The sequence below is a fragment of the Enoplosus armatus genome, chromosome 4 (assembly GCF_043641665.1).
Source record: "Enoplosus armatus isolate fEnoArm2 chromosome 4, fEnoArm2.hap1, whole genome shotgun sequence".
NCBI classification, from domain to species: domain Eukaryota; kingdom Metazoa; phylum Chordata; class Actinopteri; order Centrarchiformes; family Enoplosidae; genus Enoplosus; species Enoplosus armatus.
In genome coordinates this window covers 18,360,533-18,382,246 of record NC_092183.1, presented here as the reverse complement: position 1 = coordinate 18,382,246, position 21,714 = coordinate 18,360,533, and the positions used below count along the sequence as shown (strand labels likewise).

General features: G+C 44.2%; 1 protein-coding gene across 1 annotated transcript in view; it reads left to right on the top strand.

Moving 5' to 3' along the window:
• Positions 1 to 21,714, top strand: part of adgra2 (adhesion G protein-coupled receptor A2) — a 36,970-nt gene that overhangs the window by 12,419 nt on the left and 2,837 nt on the right. Inside the window, exons 2-17 of the mRNA XM_070904060.1 lie at positions 4,488 to 4,559; positions 15,533 to 15,604; positions 16,658 to 16,729; positions 16,830 to 16,901; positions 17,501 to 17,664; positions 18,053 to 18,266; positions 18,447 to 18,611; positions 18,695 to 18,893; positions 19,011 to 19,160; positions 19,276 to 19,437; positions 19,652 to 19,852; positions 20,006 to 20,195; positions 20,547 to 20,755; positions 20,842 to 20,969; positions 21,058 to 21,181; positions 21,265 to 21,413. Coding sequence (XP_070760161.1) covers positions 4,488 to 4,559; positions 15,533 to 15,604; positions 16,658 to 16,729; positions 16,830 to 16,901; positions 17,501 to 17,664; positions 18,053 to 18,266; positions 18,447 to 18,611; positions 18,695 to 18,893; positions 19,011 to 19,160; positions 19,276 to 19,437; positions 19,652 to 19,852; positions 20,006 to 20,195; positions 20,547 to 20,755; positions 20,842 to 20,969; positions 21,058 to 21,181; positions 21,265 to 21,413 — 2,343 coding nt within the window. The remainder of the gene's footprint in view (positions 1 to 4,487; positions 4,560 to 15,532; positions 15,605 to 16,657; positions 16,730 to 16,829; positions 16,902 to 17,500; positions 17,665 to 18,052; positions 18,267 to 18,446; positions 18,612 to 18,694; positions 18,894 to 19,010; positions 19,161 to 19,275; positions 19,438 to 19,651; positions 19,853 to 20,005; positions 20,196 to 20,546; positions 20,756 to 20,841; positions 20,970 to 21,057; positions 21,182 to 21,264; positions 21,414 to 21,714) is intronic.

Here is a 21,714-nt window from a genome sequence, read left to right as displayed (position 1 = left end):
GAAACCCCGAGCTAACACTGAGCTATGGCACTTGCTACTGAAATGTCAAGCATACTAGTAGCAGTCAAACCTTTTATTTTAAAAATAATGAATTGAAATGACCACAAAAGCCAATACTTTTCCTATGATATGTTTCTGTAAATCCACACTCTGTGCAACTAATACTTAGGTTAAGTTTGCTTTGACAACAGTGTATTTGTTTGGAAAGATCTCTGCCAACATCTGGGTTAAGGTGATGTGGGGGGATTTTTCATCAGTTTATAAGGGCACTTTGTCATGCAAGAGTACATTGTTCCATAGTTTGAACTTTTGTGGTAAAACACTGCAATCGTACCCTATAATTTATAAAGATATACATTTTTCTACACTGACCCCTTTGCTGTGCCAAATCACCTGCAGTTTTAATATTTCTCTATTTTTCTCCTAACCTTTCTACAGAGACCAGAGTTTATTCAGAAATGTATTGTAGAGCTCAACCCAATCAACTAAAGTCAACTGATTATGGAAAGTGTGGCCTTAATTTGTTCAATCAAGGAATATAATTACGTATTTGTTTGTTTGGTCCCAGGTTCGTAATTATGAAATTTGCACATAAACATATGAACCAAAAAAAAGTAACATGTACAAGGTTTTCACACGGCATAACTTCAACTGTAAGATTGATTTTGTAACAGGTTCAGGTTTGTCACTGTTTTTAACACTGGTCATGTGAAAGAATGGATTCATATGTATTCATTTTCACTTCAGACTTTTAGGTAATGGAAAACATAACAGAACGTGAAGTGAAGAGGAGGTCCATATGCTTTCCATGTCTACTGTGGTTTTACTGACCCTGTCTAACCCCTCGACTATGAGTACACCACACAGGGGCAGGGCTGGTGTCTGTGCTTCTGTTTGACCTGGCTCTTTTCATACGACCTCCTGCCTTTTGATCTTCATGTAAATGAATTAGATGAAATGGGTGAGTGGGATCCTGGAGCCTGACATGTGGCCCTTTTATTTCCACATAGATTAGATGGATTCAATTAGCCCATCTGATTTCTCAGAGGCCTTTGTGGTCTGAAAGGGTTAAGTGAATGAGAGATACCATCCATAGTCTGGACTGAGTTATCACACTGTTGTGCCATGTAGCATACAGCTTATTGCTCCTGAAAGCAGATTAAGACTAAATCTGCCATCTGATCTGCCACTCGTGTGCAGTGAGGCCTCAGTAGCAGACGGAAGGCCTCTGAGTAGCGTTGACTTCTATGATTAAGAAGCTACTCATCTTCTTTGCTTGTAAAGCTCTGTTAACCTTTGTATACGCCAGTGATGAAGCGATGCACCCTCATATGCCTCAGCTGTCACCTGCCTCTGGACACTGCTGCATCTGTCTGATGGCTGTCCAGGAAGTGCTCTCTCTACAACCCCTGACCTCTTAAACTGGGTTCTGAATAAACAGCTAATTGGCTGGGTTTCCTGTTTAGCCTGATGGGAACACAGACTATTTCTGTCTGTTTACAGAGATCTGCCTCTCTCTCTTTTTCTCAGAGTTGTACTCTCTGTATTGTTTATGAAAGAACAATGTCCTTCACTACGACTGTGCTCCAAATATCAGGCTTTGGGGGTTATACAGTAGTGACCAGCCCCCTGCAACTCCCCTGCGTTCCTGGAAATCTGCGCCTTTTGTTGTCTGTGGGAGGGTTTAAGTTAGCTCATTCTGTGGTCTTTGTTTATTTGTGAAAGTCGGCTTTCAAGTCCTGGTGTGCAGAGTAGCAAGATAATTCAAATACTGTGTGTTTAAACGTCTTAACTTGAGACAAATGAGGGTTATTGAGATAGGATGCCACATGTGAATTTCATTTTTTCCCCCCAAACAACACTCAATAAACATATCTGTAGAGGTTTTAAGAAGGAAACTTTGCAAATCATATCATAATTATGCATTTTGTTCTCATAGAAAATGCACTGATATCAGCACACTAAAGATTTATGCACACATATGCACATTCAGACACACCAAACTGAAACACGCGCACTGTCTGATTAGCAGTATTTTGTTTCTGCAAAATAAGCTGAGTCAGAAAGGAACTATCTGTATCTAAACTGTCTGTGTTGAATTAAATGGCTTGCTTCTTTGCCAGATGTGACTTTCTCCTCTCCTATCTGTATTGAATTATTCAGGCAGTTCCGGCTCCTCTGTAGCTTTCATCTCGGGCCTGCATCCAGTTATGGGAGGAATACTGTGCCCAAAGTCAAGTGAGAGACCTTAAAGGTCCTGGAGTCATAGGTTCAAATACAGGCTACGCCACGAGAGGACAGACTCTGCCCTCGTGTAATATCCACTCTAAAAAAGTCTTGACTTAATAACTGTGATTTATTTCAACAATTCAGCGTGGGTTTGTGAACATGATTTGTTGATTTTTTTTTTCGAAGCTAAAAACGAGACTGGGATGATGTCAATTTCTGAGGCTTTGGAAATGGATGTGGATTTTGTGATAGCAATTCTAATGATAAAGCACATTTCCACAGCAAACCCTAGCCAATGAACCCTAAAATAAAGATGATTTTGGTTTAAATGCTAAGTAAAACAGTCAGAGAGGCCTCGCTTTCAGTATATAGTCATTATCAGTGGAGCAGCACTCGTCTTTTGATCGCAGCTCTGTTTAAAACTACACGTCTCTGGTTTCTGAATTTGGTAGATAATTGTAGGAATATATTGACTGAGGTGTCCAGGATAACTGGAGCACAAGATTATTTACTTTCCATGTTTCGTTTGGTCCTTGAATATCTTAAAATCATCCTGATATTGTGGTTGTCAGTAAAGTTACTGAAGTGAAGAAGTGAGACAGGCCACTTTGTCCCTGTGTACCGAGACTGGATGATTAAATTTGGTCATTAACTGGGTTGGAAGGTGCAGAGCTGAAGGCGGTGTTTTTATTGATGTGGCAGGAAATGGGGGGGGCGACTGCTGCTGCTGAATCTGTAAATCTCACAGTCTGCTCCCACTTTTAAAGGCGCTCACACAGCTCCGCTCTCTCGATTAAGAACGCACTTAATGTCGCAAACAGCCTATTAAGCACCATGTGGCGGGAGCAAAGATGATGTGAAACTGAAGGGCGTGTTAATGATGGCGGGCTGTCGTCAGAGCGGGGCCTCCTCTGCTGTACACTGAGCTCCCGCTGAGGGGACGTGGGCAGGTCTGTGGATACACAGGGCTGGACACAGTAGTGTTAACATTGAGCCCTGAGCCCGACCACAAGACTTCAAACACAGCAATGGATGCTATTTTCTTAACAAGTCACTAATAAGAAATGCAACCATGGGTCCAGTGAGGCTTTGGCAGTTGTAAAAAAGGCAAAGCAGAGGTTGTCAAAGAGTAACTGGCTGAAAAGTAGCGTTTTGCTACAAGTTTCTGTTACACCTGTAACCACACCCAGCAGTGATGTCACGGGGTCCTGGAGTACACTTCTACATCACTGCATCAAGATGAGAAGTTACACTGGAGGTCAGCAAAGACAAAAATTTCAGGGGGTGTTAAGTTACTCTTTAATGTATCTGCATTTTTTATGTGTGGCTGTATAATATTTAGTGTACAGACATAAGAGTGGTATCCAGTGCCAGTTCTAGACCATTTCAAATGGGGGGGCCAGGCTGGGGCCACGTTATTTTTTTGCAGTACCAAATATATTAAACTGTTACAAGCACCACCACCCCCATAGGTTTGGTTCTCCAAAAGAACATTTTTGTCATAGTTAGGGGGGCCTGAGGGGGGGTCCAGGCTTAATATTACAGGGCCACTGGCCCTCTCCTTGCCCCCCTTAGAACCGTCATTGTTGGTATCAAGCTTCTCATCTGACTCTCGGCAAGAAAGCGAAAAAACGTATTTCCCCAAAAGTCAAACTATTCCTTTAAAAGTCTATACAAAGGTCTATCCTAAATCACTTTGTCAATGGAAAGTCCCTCAGAGCAAAGTGATTACTGTAAATAACCATTTCCCATGATCCCCTGTCAGACAAAGCAATCTCAACCTCACTTCCAGTGTGTCCCGTGGCCCTCTGCTCTCTGGTCTGATAAGAGTCCTATAAGCCAAGTGATCCGCCAGTAGGGAAAGAGCTAATTATCATGGCCTGTGCCGTCATTCGTTTGATGTGGAAAGACATCCTTTTGATGTAAAAATGTATGCGAAATGATTATCAAGATTACAGCCTCCCTCCTAATCTTGATGTCCTATTCCGTCTTTAGCATTAATTGGAAACATCTTAAGCTAATGTCTCTGGTCAGGCTAATCTCGTATGAGTGCAGCACCAAGTGGACATTTCACTTGGCTCTCTTCCTCCTCTTGTGACCCCTCACTGTGTGTTTGGTTAAACCTGAGCTGTCCCATAGCAGTGAAGCTGATTGCCAAGATAGTAATTTAGCATTTTTAAGTTTAGCATCACAAGATACGCTTCATTTTATTCCCAGTGAAATATTTCTAACAATGCCGTGGTGTTGCTTTTTTACAGGATCCTGAGTCACAACAAAATCCGAGTCCTGAAAAATGGATCCTTCTTTGGACTTTACGCTTTGGAGAAACTGTGAGTAGCCTACTGTTTATCACCCTTTATGATTATTTCACTTCTGCAGATGCTACAATGTCATTTATCGTTTACATGAGATATATCTTATGCGTCCATATGTGAACTGTTAGCTTGCCTTTGTAGAGAAATCCAGACAGCGTATCAGTGAGATCTGAGCAGCTCTGTTCGCTTCCATCCAATCATGGGCTTCTGTCCAGCAGGGAGGACGATACACTCAGACTGCTATCACAGAGTTATGTTGAAAAGTTCACATAATTACACTTCAGTCCTTCATTATCAGGTAAGCCCTACTCCGCAGGACAAGATAAGGGAGATCTCTGGGAGGAGGTGTGTGCTGGCAGCTTCGCCTCTGATTCACTGACAGTCTAGCCCTCCTTAGCAGCATCGTAATCTCTCTGGATGGGGTGTGAGACAAGTGATAGACAAGATCATTCCTGGGGAAATATAAATAAATGGCAGTCCTGGTGACAATCAGGAAAGGAACCATACAGTAGTGCCAACTGTTTAGACTAGCTCTTTGCCATACCACTCCTTTTTTAACTATGCTAGTGGCATGGCTCTATCTGTCTGTCTATGGGTGGGTGGGTCATCACTTTGATCCAGCCTGAAATATTTCAAAAACTATTAAGTGGATTGCCATGAAATTTGGTACAGACATCCATTATGCCCAGACGATGAATACCACTGACTCTGGTAACCCCCCCAACCTTTCCTCTAGCGCCACCATGAGGTTGACATTTTTAGTGTCTCTACAACTAGTAGATGGATTGCCATGAAATATGATACAGACATTCATGTTTCCCAAAGGATGAATTACAATCAGGATTCATTTGTATAACTTTGGTGATATTTTCATCTTGCACCATCATCAGAATTCCTATATTTATTTTCCAGTTCTTTGGTTGATGATTTTGGTTAAGTAAAAAGTGCACTGGAGGTTAAGAATACAGTATGTATGATATAATGTCCTTTGGTCAAACTTTACGGTCATGACTACAGACTACCACTCATGGCTTCTTGGACACTCTGATGTGAGAACTACATCTAGTATGTGTTTCCCACCAGAAGGTGTGCTTTTTTTTACAGAGCATCGCAGTAAAGCTTTATAGCGTCCCGGTAGCTAACAACACACATGGAGCAGCTTCGGTCTGGATACTGTAGTCTGGCAGACATACTTATTTTGTTGGAGGGGGGGGGGTGTTGAAGGGATATTAGTTCCACATGCCACTCGGAGCTGCCACCCATGAAGCTAACAAGCTTCTCAAAAATGTAGAAAGAAAGAAAAATATGGTAATTTACTGCAGTTGTTAGCTTGTTAGTGCCTACCTGCTGGAGATCACACCAGACGTGCCAGTGGAGAACAAAAGCCAAATTTGCTGAATTGCTGTTTTTATGTCTGGCATGTGAACATGGGTGAATAGTTCCAAGGCCAAGTTCTCAGTTCTCACCTCAACTGTCTCGCACCGAAGACGCTGATAAAGCTGTTGACAGGAAGACACTAAACCAAGATCCTGTGACTAATACTACTTGGGAGAATAATTGATAGTAAAGTAAAATCAAAGTAGATCCGTAGCTTGAAGTGTTTGATGTAAAATGAGCTGATGTTGCTTGTTTTTCTAAGTGCGGACAAGGTTCCCTGTAGCGCTGTAGGGTCGGCGGGTCGGGTAACCTGAGCTCACCCACTAACTGGCCCTTGTAGCTGAAGCACTGATAAAACTAGCAGGGGGCAACAGGGTGGAGCTTTCCTGGAGTCTCATAACTAAAAGACCTGGGAGAGAGACACAGAACAGGCAGACAAACTAACACACACACACACATACTTATGCTCCACAGAGGGAGTGAAGAGACATAACGTAAATCATGCAGGCCTCATTTCACTCCTCTGCCTCAACCTCTGCTGGCTCTCTGACACACAGCGGTGGAGGTCTGCTCACTCACTCTGACGTATTCAACCTTTAATTGAGCCCTGCAACAGCTTATAATTACATCTGAGCTCATGGTAAAATTGCTGTCTGATGTGAAAAATGCCACATTGAAATTCACCGTTGCCGTGATGGAAGAGTTTATGGTAAAGGTTTAGAGATTTTTCGTCTCTGTTTGCTTCACGTTCGTACTGTGAGATTTCAGCCCGCCATCGCTCTTCAGGTCGTCTCATTGTTTCCAGTATGTCGTCTACATGTGCTTGTCATTTGGAGCAGTAGTGAACAGTTACTCATATTATGTGGTCAGTGCCGTAATCAAAGGCCAGCCCACTAGGGCTGAGTAAACACACATCAGGGAATTACACTGCATCTCTTCCCCTACGTGACAAGGATAAACACAGTCTGCTCCCTGACTGCACACACACACACAAACTCTCACTCTCGGTCCATCTCTGTTGTGACTCCAGTGTGTTGGCCGACTGTAACTCTGAGTGTGTTTCCTAGTATGGGCACCCTTGCTTCTTGTCCTGTCATTTCAAATGGGTCTGGTAACTCTCTCAGCAGACGCTCACTCACACCCACACACTCACACCAGACATCTATTCAAAGTTGAATGCAGTCTGATGTGCTGTTGTTAGTTGGAGAATACAGCTCCGGGGCAGGCCACCCTTCTCCAGGCCTGGGCCAGACAGTGCAGCGATCTACACAGTTAGCCCTTTCATTGGGACAAACCTCCTCAAAGCCACTATTGCCTTCATAACCTGCCAAACCACCCAAGTGCAGAGGAGCAATTTAGCCTTGTTTGTTTTTGCCCTCTTACTGGACTACTGTGTTTTTGTAGCTCTTTTAAATAGGCTTGCCATCCAACAGCTACATTTGGATCTTGGAATACCTAATTTTTTTCCAGCTTTCGGGGTGAAACACCAGTTGAATCATACCTGGCTTCTGTGGTGGTGCTTGCAATATACAAAATAAGTCACATTCATACACACCATCAGGCCTTCGATACTGTGCTTGTGTACCTATTTGAGTACCTCCACCTCTGTGCACACCCTTTCTGATGGGAGCTGACGCTGGCAGCCCCACTAACGAGCCGGGACCTTTATGAGTTGCGGACAGATCCCAGCAGCTTGTCCTGCGCTGATTTGAGGCGAGGTAATGAGAATAATGAGCAAAGAGGGCCGAGGCAGTCTGGCTCTTGTCCAACTGGGCCCCACTGCACCATGGGACACAGGACAGGCAGGCAGGGCACAAGGGGCCCTCATTACCAGGTCTGTTCACCCTACAGGGAGAGAGGGAGCAGGGAGCAGAGAGGGAGAGCAGAGGGCAGCAATGATGATGGATGAGGGAGCAGCAGGGCGCTTGCAGTGGACAGGTCTGAAAGGCAGGAGTGAGGCTTGTGGTTAGGACTGGTTAGAGGCTCAAGGTGTTGGCAGCATGATAGACTTTGTCAACAAGAGAGTCTGAAATGATCCCTACAGTATGAAAGTACCTGACTGCACTTTTACTTTTGCTGCACTACAGAGGAGTATGCACAGGAAATATCATGCAAGACTATCAAATACTTCCTGTTGACGTAGAACAACTTCATTCAAGAGCAGGAAATAAGGAGTTGCTTGTGATTTATGCTTGTAGAGCAACAAGAATTGAGGGAAGTTTGCACTGAAACTTGCGACCAGTAAGTCACACAGGGCATGAGAATGTCCAGATGCTGGATATGTTTAGAAAATGTCTGCATGATAGAAAATATATACACTATTATCACATTGTGGTTAAGAATGCTTCATCCAATTCATTACTTTTTGACTTGATAGTATCTGTTTCACAAAAAGGGGAGACGCGGCCACTCAATCTTTGCCTGAGCCTCTCTGAAACCGACCTTGAAATCGCCTCTGCCATTTTGAGCAGCTGGGGTTAGGAAGTTGTCCAACTTAAACAACTTTACCATCTGACACAGGGGAAGTGGAGCCGAGATGGCTAAAGATGGTATGGTGGCTGGAGAGAGAGGGAGAGAGAGGAAGACGGAGGGAGGGAGAGAGGGAAAGCGCACTCCTGCAGTTTGTCTTATATAAATCTGAGGTTGTTTTTCTTAGTGGGAGATTAACATTATTTCCACACAGGCTAAGCAAATTACCTTGATGAGTGGGAACAAAGCAGAGGTGGGCTATAGCATATTAAAACGGTGGAGAATGTGCGGACATGGCAAGGAGCCCTTTTGTCTAGACCAGTCTGGGTAAGACAAGGTTCAGATTGTACCAGCCCGCCACTCTGAAGATAGCTATGGCTCGCTGTGGAGGTTGCACATGGGAGTCTCATTTCTCCCTCACAGAAAAATGAACATTTGTGTTAGTGTGTTTGCCCCCACACGCCACTGAGCGGCCCCCATTTAGGCAATGGTCACCTAATGAGAGTGCATGACATTAAGGGGTGGAGCGGGTGAGGAAGGGGTTAAGCGTGCTGGAGAGTGGAAACAGAAAGGGGGGTGCTGCTGGAGTTGATAGACTCCAGATGTGTCTTTCAGATAAACTGAAGGAACGGGGTGTGTTTGTATTGCAAGCCTAGCTCAGTCATGGCTCTGGGGGTTTATTGAAACAGCGAGCGAGCCCCCTCATAAGCCCATTACCAAATCGTACGCTTTATGCGCCAGTAACTCTCTCTCGCACACTCATTTGGCAAACTTGATATGGTTTCAATAGCAAGTACCTCCAGAGGAACTTGAGCTGTCTCTGGACTTACTTCCCCCCACTTCCGTTTGTGTTCCTTTTCTGCTTTATTTTTGCATCTCCCCTCTCCCAGCTTACTGGGTCTCTCGCTGTTCCTCCCCCTTCCCACTCTCTACACGCTGTAGTCCACCTACTGGCTGAAAATTCACTCACAGACATGAGTCTCCTTTTTCATTGATAACTTGAATGAAAGCCGTTTGTTCTTGTTTCCTTCCCTATTATAAGTGTACATTGCTTCAACCCTTTGTCTATTGAATTATTGGCAAAGATGCTCAATGAGACTTGTGGGTCTTTCAGATTGAATGACTCAATTTGACAGAAAAAAATAGCATTTTGCCGCCTTTTCTCTCTTCAGAAAACTGTCACCTCTGACCATGAACTTTCACTTTTTGATCATTAATCTGTCAGACAAATATTATGATCTCTTGTATGTCCATAAACTGACTTTCATTGTGTCTGATGGCTGTGAGTGCTGGTAGATCTCATGAAAATCAACAGAGCTGCCAAACAGAGCTGCCCCCTTCTCTCGGCCGCTCCAAAAGCTAGAGCTGAAGTCAATAACAGTCCGTGGTTCCAGAGTTTTCCTTGGCAGAATAATCTCCAGCTCCTCTTGCTGCAGACTATAGAAACATATAATCAACTTAGGAAATTTTACACTTCCAATAAAAGTATATATTGCTATTTCTGTACATCCTGCGAACGGCTGTGCAGTTGGATCCACACTATGTCACTGTCAGTCATGAGCAGAGCTGAGACCTTTGTTTGAATCATTGTACAGTAATGGCAGTGGATGATCAGCAGGTTATTGTCAAGGTTTGAAAGGAAATATGTATGTGTCCAATGGCGATCCAAATGACAGTTGTTTTATGAATTTAATAGAAAAGGTCTATCTTGCTCCTTTAGCTTCATGGCTCCACCAAAGCAATTGGTTTCTAGATGAACGCAGACAAAATGTTGATTAGGTATATACAATCTGAGAGGAACCAGAAAAAAATAAAGAAAATAATCTGGGGAAGGGGCAGCAAAGCAGGAAATTAGTAGAAAAACAAGAGCTCGGCAGATCCCGGTTTCCTGTTTTGGGGGGAAGGCAGGAGTACGTTTGGGGCCTGTGTTACAGAGCCCCCATTGTGAGCAAGTGTGTTGAGGAGTAGGGAGGTGGGGTCTGCGGGGCCATACACTGGGACGATTTTGCTCAGTACTGAATCCCCTAACCCACCTGCCCCTCCCTACAGGGGAAAGCTAGCTAGTAAAAAAAGGAGAAAAAGGAAACTGTAAAAATAAACGAGCAAGGGCCTCTGCTAGAGACGGCAACCAGACAGGAAATGACACGCGCCACAAAAATGGTCTCCACTGACCTCTGTCAGGAACCAAGGTGCCAGTTATCCCCCCTGCTTTCTTTTTCCAACATACTTTAAAGTCATCCGTAGACATATATATATATATATATATATATATTTGTTTCTGTCTACAGGCAGTTGCTTATATTGGTTTGTATCAAGAGATAAATACAATTAAAGTATAGAAATTGGCCCTGTAATGCCATGTCTTTCCATTAAAAAATTCCAGGAACAGGAAATTCTTGATTCCAGTCTGGCGATAATGAGTGGCCATTCCCTGGCTTCAGTCATTTTCCCAGCTCCCTCCGGGGCCAGGGCCTAAACAATGTCAGTGGAGCACTCCAGTCCCTGCTGCTGTGCTCCTGATAATAGAGCACTCCACGTCTGGAGCGCTTTACAGACCATGTCTTCATTATTACCCTCTCGCTGCCCTACAAGCACGTCGCTCCTCTCCAGCCTGCATGGGGCCCAGGTGCTCATCCCATATATCCACAGAGAAATGACTCTTCAGAATGGCAGAGGACCAGCCCCATTGATCAGGAGGAGTTTGTGAGGGGAAAAAAAGATATTCTTAATGGCAGCCGCTGGTGTTAGGCCCAGCGGCAGCAGACAATGGGCTCTTCTGGGCTGGGAGTGAGCTTGAGTCTGTCACAACCCAATCACACAGGCCACATGTGGCGAAGGGGATAAAGCACTGCACTCCCAAGGTTACAAAGCATAACTCTAAGAGAAAGACCATAGTCATAACAATAATGTGTCACCACCAATCATGTAGCTTTTTGAAGAAGTACATGCTGCTACTGAAGATAATGTAATAGCTACAAGTTGCAGCTTCTAACCTTTTTAACTATGATATTTTCATGCTCAGCAAGCGTGAGGCTTTGAAGTATTTCTTGTCTCTGCTATGATCCTTTTGCTTGGTGACAGCTGTTGTCATCAGTGTCAAGGCCACTGAGCTGTGAAGCTGTTGTCAGGGAGGGCGCTGTCTACTCCAGAGGGCACACAGACAAGTCATCGCCTGAGTATGAGGCCTGCTGGTGCTGCAGTTTGTACTGTACTGTACTGTAGGTTTGAAATAAAGTTGGATGTCTGAGAGTGTGGGCGGGTGGTGGGGGGATGCAGCAGAGATTTCGCCTGGATTATGGTGGTGAACAAGAGCTGACATTTGGGCTACAGTAGAGCTAAGTGCTTGGCTACTGTTTCCAGTCCTGGTGACTCTGGTGCGCTCCTCCACATTCCCCAGCTTGGTGATAAGAGAGTAGTGGTCTGCTAACACTCTTCAGGCCAAAACACACACAGCACAGTACCCTCTCAAGCCGGGCATAAAGGAGCAGACTGTAGGAAATGTTTGATGTGTGATACTTCCTATCGCTAGCTGATGACTGGCTTTATATATACATTATACATTGACCCCCCCCCCCCACAAACACTATTTATACGTCATATTAACGTACATCACCCCCTACTGGACACTTTACCTGGACACTTTACTTTATTCTGGTCACTGCACTGTTGTTATTTATCTTATCTTATTTTTATTTTTATTCTTATTCTTATTTTAGCTTTTATATTCTACTTATTTGTCATCAAAACAATAGCACCTTCAGACCACAGCAAAGTCCTTGTAATGTATGTTACTTGGCAATAAACAGTTTCTGATTCTGATTCTCTGATTCTGATTATCACACTGGGCAAAAGGTTCATCTTCAGAAAGCTTGAGGTGCTTATAAACTACACACGATCTGTGTCAAGTGCCAATGCATGGCTCCCAGTGCCTGTTTCATTGGTATAAACTCTCAGTTAGGTTCATGCATGTATGCTTTAGGTTACAGTAAGTCTCAAGGTAAAGACTGTGACCCAAAGCAATGTCTTCTAAGAATAACAAAACCAACATGTGTGTGTATGCTTGTACATGTGCATATGTGGTTCTTGCATCAAGTAACCATGTAATAATTGATGTAATGTCTGTACAGTATGTTGTGTCTTTTACTAATGTGTACCATTTTCCATTTGAGTTATAATAATGTCTTACACTGTCATTATTATAACCTTTATTTAAGAGTAAATCTGTTTTGCAAGAGAGAACTGAGCAGGGGAAACATTTACAGAGACATACCAGCATAAACAACTTCAAAAGCTCTTTATAGTTCTATTATTAAAAGTTTAAAATTGGTGACAATAAACTCAAAAGAGTCTTCCTTTGTCACTGCAATCCTATAACACTGTTGGGTTCATGATGGGCAGTAAAGGAAAAAGGATCCTTTTTACTCCATGCATTCTTCTTCCTGATCAAAACCTGTTGCCTACATTACCCACAATGCGACTCAACCACCAACAGTTAGATTGGAGATTCAGGTGTGTTATACTGGTAGTGGCTAATGTAGCCTCGAGCAGAAATGAGGAGCGGGATACAGAGGTCTGATAAACTCTCCTTTCTAACTCCACACCCCTGAATATTTCTCATTTTCAAACTTGTAGTCTTGAGCCCCAACCAGTGCTGACTCAAGTGACAACATTTGAGGAAATTCATCGGACCTTTGCACAGCTCCCTCTGGAGCCACAAAGGCCTTTATACAACTCATATGCAGTAGTACTTCCTAAAACCTGTAGTCCAGCAGGGGATCTTGGTTGGCTGTCGTTATCAGCTCTCTACTAAAGGCAAAAAATGCCCAAAATAATGCTAGAAGTACTAGAAGAAGATAATAATTATAACAATATATTAAGTATTAAGTTCAACTTCTTGTTGGTAATGAGGGCCAACCTACATGTTCATATAGTTCATAATGAGTATGCAAAAGCATGTTTGAGCACATATACATGGAGGTCAGTGTTACACAGCAAATGCATGTGTGTGAATGAGTGTGAAAAGGACAGACAGGGAGGGAGAGACGGTCATCAGAGAGAGGAAATCGTGGGCAGTGCCTCGTCTTTCATCGCTGCACTAATGAGCCCCGGGACACACAGACTGGAAACAGCAGTATTGTTCTCCCCCCCGCCCTGGTCAACAAATCTTATACAGCTACTGACACACAGAAACACATGTACATTCAAAGCGGGACACATAAAGATTACCACATACATTGTGACGGGCCCACAAGGCCACACACACACACACACTTACTGGATAGTATTCTTGTTCTCTATCAAACACGCAGACTCTTCTTTGATTTGATTGATGAAATTTATATAATACCAAGCAGATTTTTATTTATAATCTTCTTGGTTAGAGGTGGATACGTCTCCAACTTGTTAAAAAGCTGCGAAGTTGTTGCAAAGTGCTCTGTCTGACAAGCTGGCACGCACTCAAAGAGCTGGGCTGAGCTGTCCAAGGCTGTCTGCTTTGAGACAAACACAACAGACCTCAAGCTTTTGGTCCAGGGCCAGATAGCTTTTGCTCCATCATTATAACCTGTCTCCCATCTATAATCCAGATATGAGCGATGGCTTAGGGAGAGCTTGGACCAACAGCAAAACCCCTGATCTCTGACTCTACCCCAGCCATACCGCACGGTCTAATTCTTTACGGGAAGCCATTTTCTAAAACAATTTTCCTGCCCTAGTTTGATCAAAATAGCTAATCTCTTGGAAAGTGGAAAAGACAATGGTGAAGAGATGCCTGAGGTTGTACATGGTGTGAGGTAGCGTGGTCGAGAACAGCGGTGATAGGCAATCTTTGTGGGCAAAAGTACCAGAAAGTCCCCTGAGGTCTCGCCTACCACAGTGGCATCTTTGGTAGAAGTGAAATAGACAAAAATGCAGCCACGGTGTTGATGCTTTTAAACTCCTGTAAGCAAAACCTCCCCTGTGACCAGTCCTATGGGAGCAGGCATTTTTCATGTTGTTGGAACATGGATCACATTCCAACCCACATCGGCCATGTCCTGCCGATAACCATCCGTCTCCTGACCTGCTTTAACCCTGCTATTCCCACCTGGCAAATAAAAAAACTTCTTGCATTCAAATTCTATTGCAGAATAGCTGATGGAGAGGGGCATCTGGTTGAGTAGTTTAACACATGCGTGTGGGTGCGGAATGGGAAGAGGGTGTAGAAAAGTACAGCTGATAGAGAAATTAGATACTCAAAGGCAGTTAAAGGAATTAATATTTATGGTTTGCAATGCACGTTTGTCATGTCATTTTGAAACAAACTGAAAAATGACAGATGCCCTTGCTGGCAGGTTTAGATTCCACTAATAATTTGTTTGGTCAAGATCTAGCAAGCCTCAAGCCCAGGTGGCTGATGGGATAAGATTTCCTATCTGTGTGCAGAAATATCCTGCTGTGTCCCACTGGTGGAGCCAGGTTTTGGGAATGTGTCTCCACTCCCCTTCAATTTTAAACTTAAAGAAGCCTTCTCTTGAAGTCTCAGTGTTATAGCTCAACATTTTGGGAACTATGTTTATTTGAGTTCTTGCTGAGAGTTGAGAAGATTGATACCACTCTCATGTCTGTTCGTTAAGTATGAAGCTAGCTAGCAGCTGGTTAGCTTAACTTAGCATAAAGACTGAAAACTGGGGGAAACAGCTAGCCTTGCTCTGTACAAAGGTAGCAAAATATGCTAACGTCTATAAAGCTTAGTAATTGATGTTGTATCTTGTTTGTTTTATCAGTACAAAAACGGTAATTCACCGTTTTACAGGGGTTATGCACTGACTATTTCTTGGCTCTTAGTGGTAACTTACTGGAGTCTCTGCTAGTTCTCTGACAACTGCTTTCAGCCAGGAAAAAGTCTGGCAATAATCCCCTGTGAAACCGCAGCAGTCATCTTTACATTTGTATATCTGTTTCCAGTCTTTATGCTAAGCTAAGATGCTGGCTCCAGCTACTACTTTACCATACAGACAGAGAGTGGTATTGATATTTTCATCTGACTCTCTGCAAGAGGAAGCAAACAAGCATATTTCTTAAAATGAGCTGTTCATTTAAGACATGTCAACATCATCCTTGCATGCATTTTCTCATTGATTTCATATTTTCTCTCTCCCCAGGGACCTCAAGCACAATTTAATCAGCACCATCATGCCTGGAGCCTTCCAAGGCCTGTCTGAGCTTCGGAAACTGTAAGTAGACATTAACATGATTCACATTCCATTCGGGTTCATAGCAGCAAACATATTAACGGAAATCATAAACACAGGCATGGAAATGTTGAATTCAATTGTTTGGTATGAGGCAAATGAAGGAGTCAGGCTCAGTTTTTATGACATGAGAAGCATCGTTCTCCAAATTCATAGTAGTTGTGGAAAGAGACAGGGCCACATAACCCTTCATCTCTATTTTAAGATGATTCTGTTTCGGCAGGTCATGGCAGATGTCATGCGTTATGTTGAGCTCCTGGTGTTAGTGTGACAAGAAAGGCCCCCTTCACCAAGTGTTTCTGCCAATCCTTGTGGGGGCCCTGCGATGTCATCTCTGGTGCCTTGCTCCACCACTGTGGAAACCTCAGGGCCACGCTGAGGCTCCTCACACGTCATTGGATGTGACAGGGCGGCTGTTTGCAGCCACTCGCTGCTCACTCATTGTGTTTTTGGACACCGAGGTCTGGTTGCGGCGTGGGTCGGAGCTGGTCGCCGCGTGACTCCCCTTCCCTCCTCCCCCTACTTGTGTTTTCCCTGCAAGGTCTGGGGCTTCTCAAAACAAACAGGGGGAGATAAACACATGCTCTGGACAGCTCTCTGCTGGGTAGTGTCAGAGGTGCAACAGAGCAGATCCCTCTCTGGCTGTGGCTATACATCACACTCAGAGGTGGACGGCAGAACAGGGGCCCTGCTTTTACCCCATTGGTGATAAACCCTCAGCGGGGTCCCATGGAGTAGAGATAAGGGAAAGTGGCAGGGACTGTGGGCATGTTTATTTAGATGTTTAACTTTCTAAGCCTTCTAGTAATGGAAAATACAAGAGGCACAAGAAAACCCTTCATCACTATTTAATTTGTCGTAAAGGAGAGGTCCTGCACAGTTTTACCTGAATGTCAATAGTGTTTGATCTGATATCACAAAAACAACATGGGTATTGACAAAGTCAAGATATCACAATCTGTGACTGAGTGACTGAGACGAGGCCTCTCGATTAAAAAATAACCAACACATTCGCTTGTATTTTCACACTTCTAGCGACCTATCCAACAACCGCATTGGCTGCCTGACTGCAGACATGTTCCAGGGACTGACTAATCTCACTAAATTGTAAGAGACAGATACATTGATTCCATGAAAATATTGTTATTCGCGCTGATGGGGGAAGCTGTCGAGTTAACTTGTTCATATCTAACTTGCGCACTGCTAGGAACCTCTCTGGCAACATCATATCGACCATGGATCCAGGAGTGTTTCAGGAGCTGCCGTCCCTCAAGCTAGTGTGAGTATTAGACACTGTCGGCACTCCAACTCCAAATTCACTCGCACAGCATACCATTCCATATCTGAGTAAAACAATAAATGTCCTAGACAAAGATAACATTTATTTTCATTTTGTTAAGCGTGTTTTCCAGAGCCTGTAGAAAAACTCAAGTAAGCAATGAGAATTTATTTGACATGTATTTATTTGAGTTTGGATATTTTCATCTAGTCATTATTTGTAGATGAAAAACATATTTGAACTTAGGTTACCATGAATCAGAAGATAAGTCTGTCTGCAAACATTTCAAATCTGATCAAACTTTAGCTTGTTGCAAAAGCAGTACTGCCAGTTCTTGTATAAAACTGTCAATTAATTCCAGAGTGAAAACAATAAATCTGTAATATGTATCAGATATAGTGTTGGTGCGGCTGTAATTTAACATTTGCTACCACTCATCAAATATGCATCAACCCTTCAACATTGTTTTGTCATGTACAGGTACGATATGTTGATCCTATAATGAGCAACTGGAGATAACACTGTATCTGAGCCAGGTAGAGCGAAAAGTGAAAACTCTCTTATCTCCCACGATAAACGACCATCACTTCTCTCTCCAGGAACTTCAACTCAGACTACCTGTCATGTGACTGCGGGTTGCGTTGGGTCCCGGGCTTCTTTCGCAGCAGTTCAGCCCGGTTGGGGGACGAAACCCTGTGTGCCTACCCCAGGAGCCTCAGGGGAAAGCCCCTGCGTGGACTAAGGGAAAGCCAGCTGAGCTGTGGTGAGAGCCTGGCTTAGAATGAGGCGGTTCACCGCTTTCTTTCAGAGAACATTGGCTTGTGGATGACAATGACAATGCACTCATAACAGCGCTCAAGTTCATCGCAGTATTTCTAAGAATTAGTAGACCAAAAGGGTTGAAAGAGATCTACCCCAGCAGCTCAGCAGGGACATATTTCTAAAAGTATCAGTGAGCTGTGTTGACAACTAATCCTGTGGGTTGCATTTACGAATTGCTGCTGCCTGCATCCAATCTGCTCTAGAACAGCAGACTCATAATGGCTTCTGTGGAAACATTTAGCTGAGGTTGAGTAATGAGAGAGCTGCAGAAATAATTCAGAGCGACGTGTAACGGTCACATCTGCGCCTTTTCCCACCATGTTGCTCAGATGGTCCTCTGGAGCTGCACACTCTGTCGCTGCTGCCGTCCCAGCGCCAGGTGGTCTTCAAAGGCGACCGGCTGCCCTTCCATTGCACCGCTGCCTTGGTGGACAAGATCACCACCATACACTGGCGTCACAATGGTCAGCTGGTGACCTCTGACCCAGAGATGGGTGTCCAGCTGGAGAACAGTGTGCTGCATGACTGCACCTTCATCACCAGGTACAGAAACAGTAACTCAGGCAATCTGAATGTCGTCTGAAGGGGCTGTCCATATTCAAATGTTTATAACATTTTATTCTTGCGCAATTTGAGTGAATTGATAAAGAAAAATGTTGAACTAGTTCAGGAACACATTGGAGTGTGTGGTTGTAATGTGTTACATCTACCCTCTATATCCAGTGAGCTTATTCTCTTCAACGTACATGTGGAGGCCAGAGGCGAGTGGGAGTGTGTGGTTTCTACTGGGCGGGGCAATACGTCTCGCAGTGTTGAAATAGTGGTGCTGGAGAATAGTGCCTCCTTCTGTCCAGAGGACAAAGTTGTCAACAACCGTGGGGAGTTCAGGTTAGTTACGGTTACGGTTATTGTTATTACTGTACGTACCTAAAGATTCAGCGTTCTCATTGCTCTGTGGTTTTAATCCCCAGATGGCCCAGAACTCTGGCAGGCATCACCTCAAATCAGTACTGCCTGCAGCTGCGCTACCCTTCCCTGTCTGTGGAGGGAGGTATTGAGCAGAAAAAAGCCTCTCGACACTGTGACCGCTCTGGGAAATGGCAGGAGGGTGACTATTCAGACTGTCACTACACCAATGGCATCACCCGTGTCCTGCATACCTTCATCCTGGTCAGTAGAGCTGTCAGAGCAAAGTCTACTCCAGTACATGCTTCCTGTTCTGCAAACACCATGCAGATTTAGTTTCATGTCCTTACACCTTGTCCTATTTTTGCTCTTGCTTTATAGAGGCCCATCAATGCGTCCAATGCTGTCACTGTGGCACATCAGGTGCGCACGTACACCCTGGAGGCTGCAGTCTTCACTGACTCTGTGGATGTGCTGTATGTGGCGCAAATGATGGAGAAGTTTATGGAATATGTCAGACAGCTGCGAGAGGTGAGAAAGAATTAATTGCATATTTTCAATAGCTACATACAGATATGTGTGTCTAATTTATTTTCCTAACATTACTATCCTTTTCCTATAAAATGTCTGTGTGAATTTGTTCCAGTTGTCAGAGGTTTTGGTGGAGATGGGCAGTAACCTGATGCAAGTGGACAACCAGATCCTCGCTCTTGCCCAGAGAGAGAAGAGAGCTTGCAGCTCCATAGTCTACTCTCTAGAGACATTGGCCTGGCCTCAGCTACACAGTCATGCTCAGGACTTCTCCATGGTAGGGACTATCAACAGAGCAAGTAGAGCTTCCAGAGAATCCCACTGAATATGTTTATAGTTATAATAGACAACAGGTAATGCATGTATGTGTAGTTTATGAAATTGCAATGCATGTTTTTGTGTTATATTTTCACAATGATGTTGCATATAAAACACAACAGAATAATGGGAAATGTCTAAAAAAGAATATATTTTAATTTTCTTACATACAGGTGTCTAGGAACATTGTGATGGAGGCCCACTTAATTCGACCAGCCCACTTCACTGGCATAACCTGCACTGCGTATCAGCGTCGTGAGGTCTCCACAGGCAGCCTGGGAATGGAAATGACAGAGTCCGCTCATGAGCAGCAGCTTCGTTTTCGCTGCAGCACTGGCTCCCATAACACCTCCCTCAACAACTTTCCCCTAAAGGTGAGGCACGAGCACCCCTTCCTGCGTCCGCTTGTGGTTGTTAATACTACAGTACGTACTGTGCAATCAGTAACCTAGTATCTGCATTCATAGTTATCAAGGTGTACTTGTAGATTTCAACATTTGCATGTGTTTTATATTTTATTTCTCCAGAATTCAGTAGCCCTGGCCTCTGTGACTCTCCCAGCTACTCTGTTTCCTCCTGATGCTCCTGCAGACTGTAAGCTGCAGTTTGTAGCCTTCAGAACCGGCACCTTTTTCCCTCTGTCTGGTAACTCCAGCAAGGCTGGGGAACACTCTCGCAGACGTAGCGTCAACACTCCTGTCATCTTTGTTGGCCTAGGTGAGGAGCCTACTTAATGAAACCACCTCTGTTTTCTCAAACTCAAGAGTGCATCCTGAAATTCTGTTACACAAAGACGTCCTGGTCTTTTTTCATTCTTGTTCTTGTAGATAACAGTGTAAGATATGACATCATATGAAAATATTCTTAATGCTGCAACAGTGTAGCATCATTTGTACACAGAAAAAACAGCTATCTGATCTATAACATCAACAATAAGGTCTTGGGTAGGATGGGCATCACAAACAGACTTATCCAACAATATAAAAGATTTTTCAGTTTAATGCACAATAAACATTTCAGTCACCAGTACAGTTTTGTATTGGTAATTTCCCCTCTTGTCTGTGACAGACGGCTGCAGCATGTGGAACCACTCGGAGCCCATCTGGGTGTCACTGCGCCACTTGTCCCCTGGCACTGATGCTGTGGCAGCCCAATGGAGCCTGAAGGCACTGGAGAAACAGGGGAGCTGGAGCCAGGAGGGCTGTCAGCTGGTACACAGTGACAGCAGCACCTCCACGATGCGCTGCTCCCTGCTTAGCAACTATGCTGTGCTGCAGGTAGGATAGCCTTGAGTATTTAATCTCTCATTCATCCACGGGTGAATGAGACTTTCATTTAACTTCTGAATGATTTGTTTTACCAGGAGGTGCCTGACTTCCCCACCTCCACACCCATCTCTGCAAGGGTGCTCCACCCTGTGGTCTATGCCTGCACTGCAGTGCTCCTGCTTTGCCTCTTCACCATCATCATCACACACATACTACACCACAGGTACTGCAGTGTATGTGCATGAACAGACTTCTTGTTGCTATTTGTTATTTGCTTCGGCTCCTCATTATTTCACTCTGTGCCCCTACAGTTCTATTCACATATCAAGAAAAAGCTGGCACACATTATTGAATACCTGCTTCCACATCGCCATGACAACAGCCATCTACGCAGGAGGCATAAGCTTGACCAGCTACCCAGTGGTTTGTCAAGCAGTAAGTCCTGAATTTACACCGTCTCCTCATTGTGACTAGTAGCGTGTAAGCTGGATGTCTTATCTGACTGCATCATGTGACAGGTGGGCATTGCCCTGCACTACTCCTCGCTGTCGACCCTGCTGTGGATTGGAGTCAGCGCCAGGGTCATCTACAAAGAGGCTGTGTGGAGAATGCCACGGCAGCCGGAGGGAGAGTCTCCTGCTCCACCTACTCAGCGGCCCATGCTCAGGTCAGCGAGTGAGCCGCCACTTACCTTCACCCACCTCCTGCACCATGAGATTGTTGTTTGCTGTCAGTACGATTCATGCTGTAGACAGATGCGGGAGTTCTTGTGCATGGCCACCCAGACTGTGCACCATCAAAGTGGGTCATTGTGCCCAACAGCCAAAGTCCCTCTGTTTTTAAGGAAAACTTGGAGGGACATAACAGAGTATTGCTGTAAGGCACAAAAAAAGCTATAAGTCAATGTGAACTCAAAGTGGGGGAGGGGTGGAATGTATGAAACCAACATAACAGAAGCAGAGGGGGTC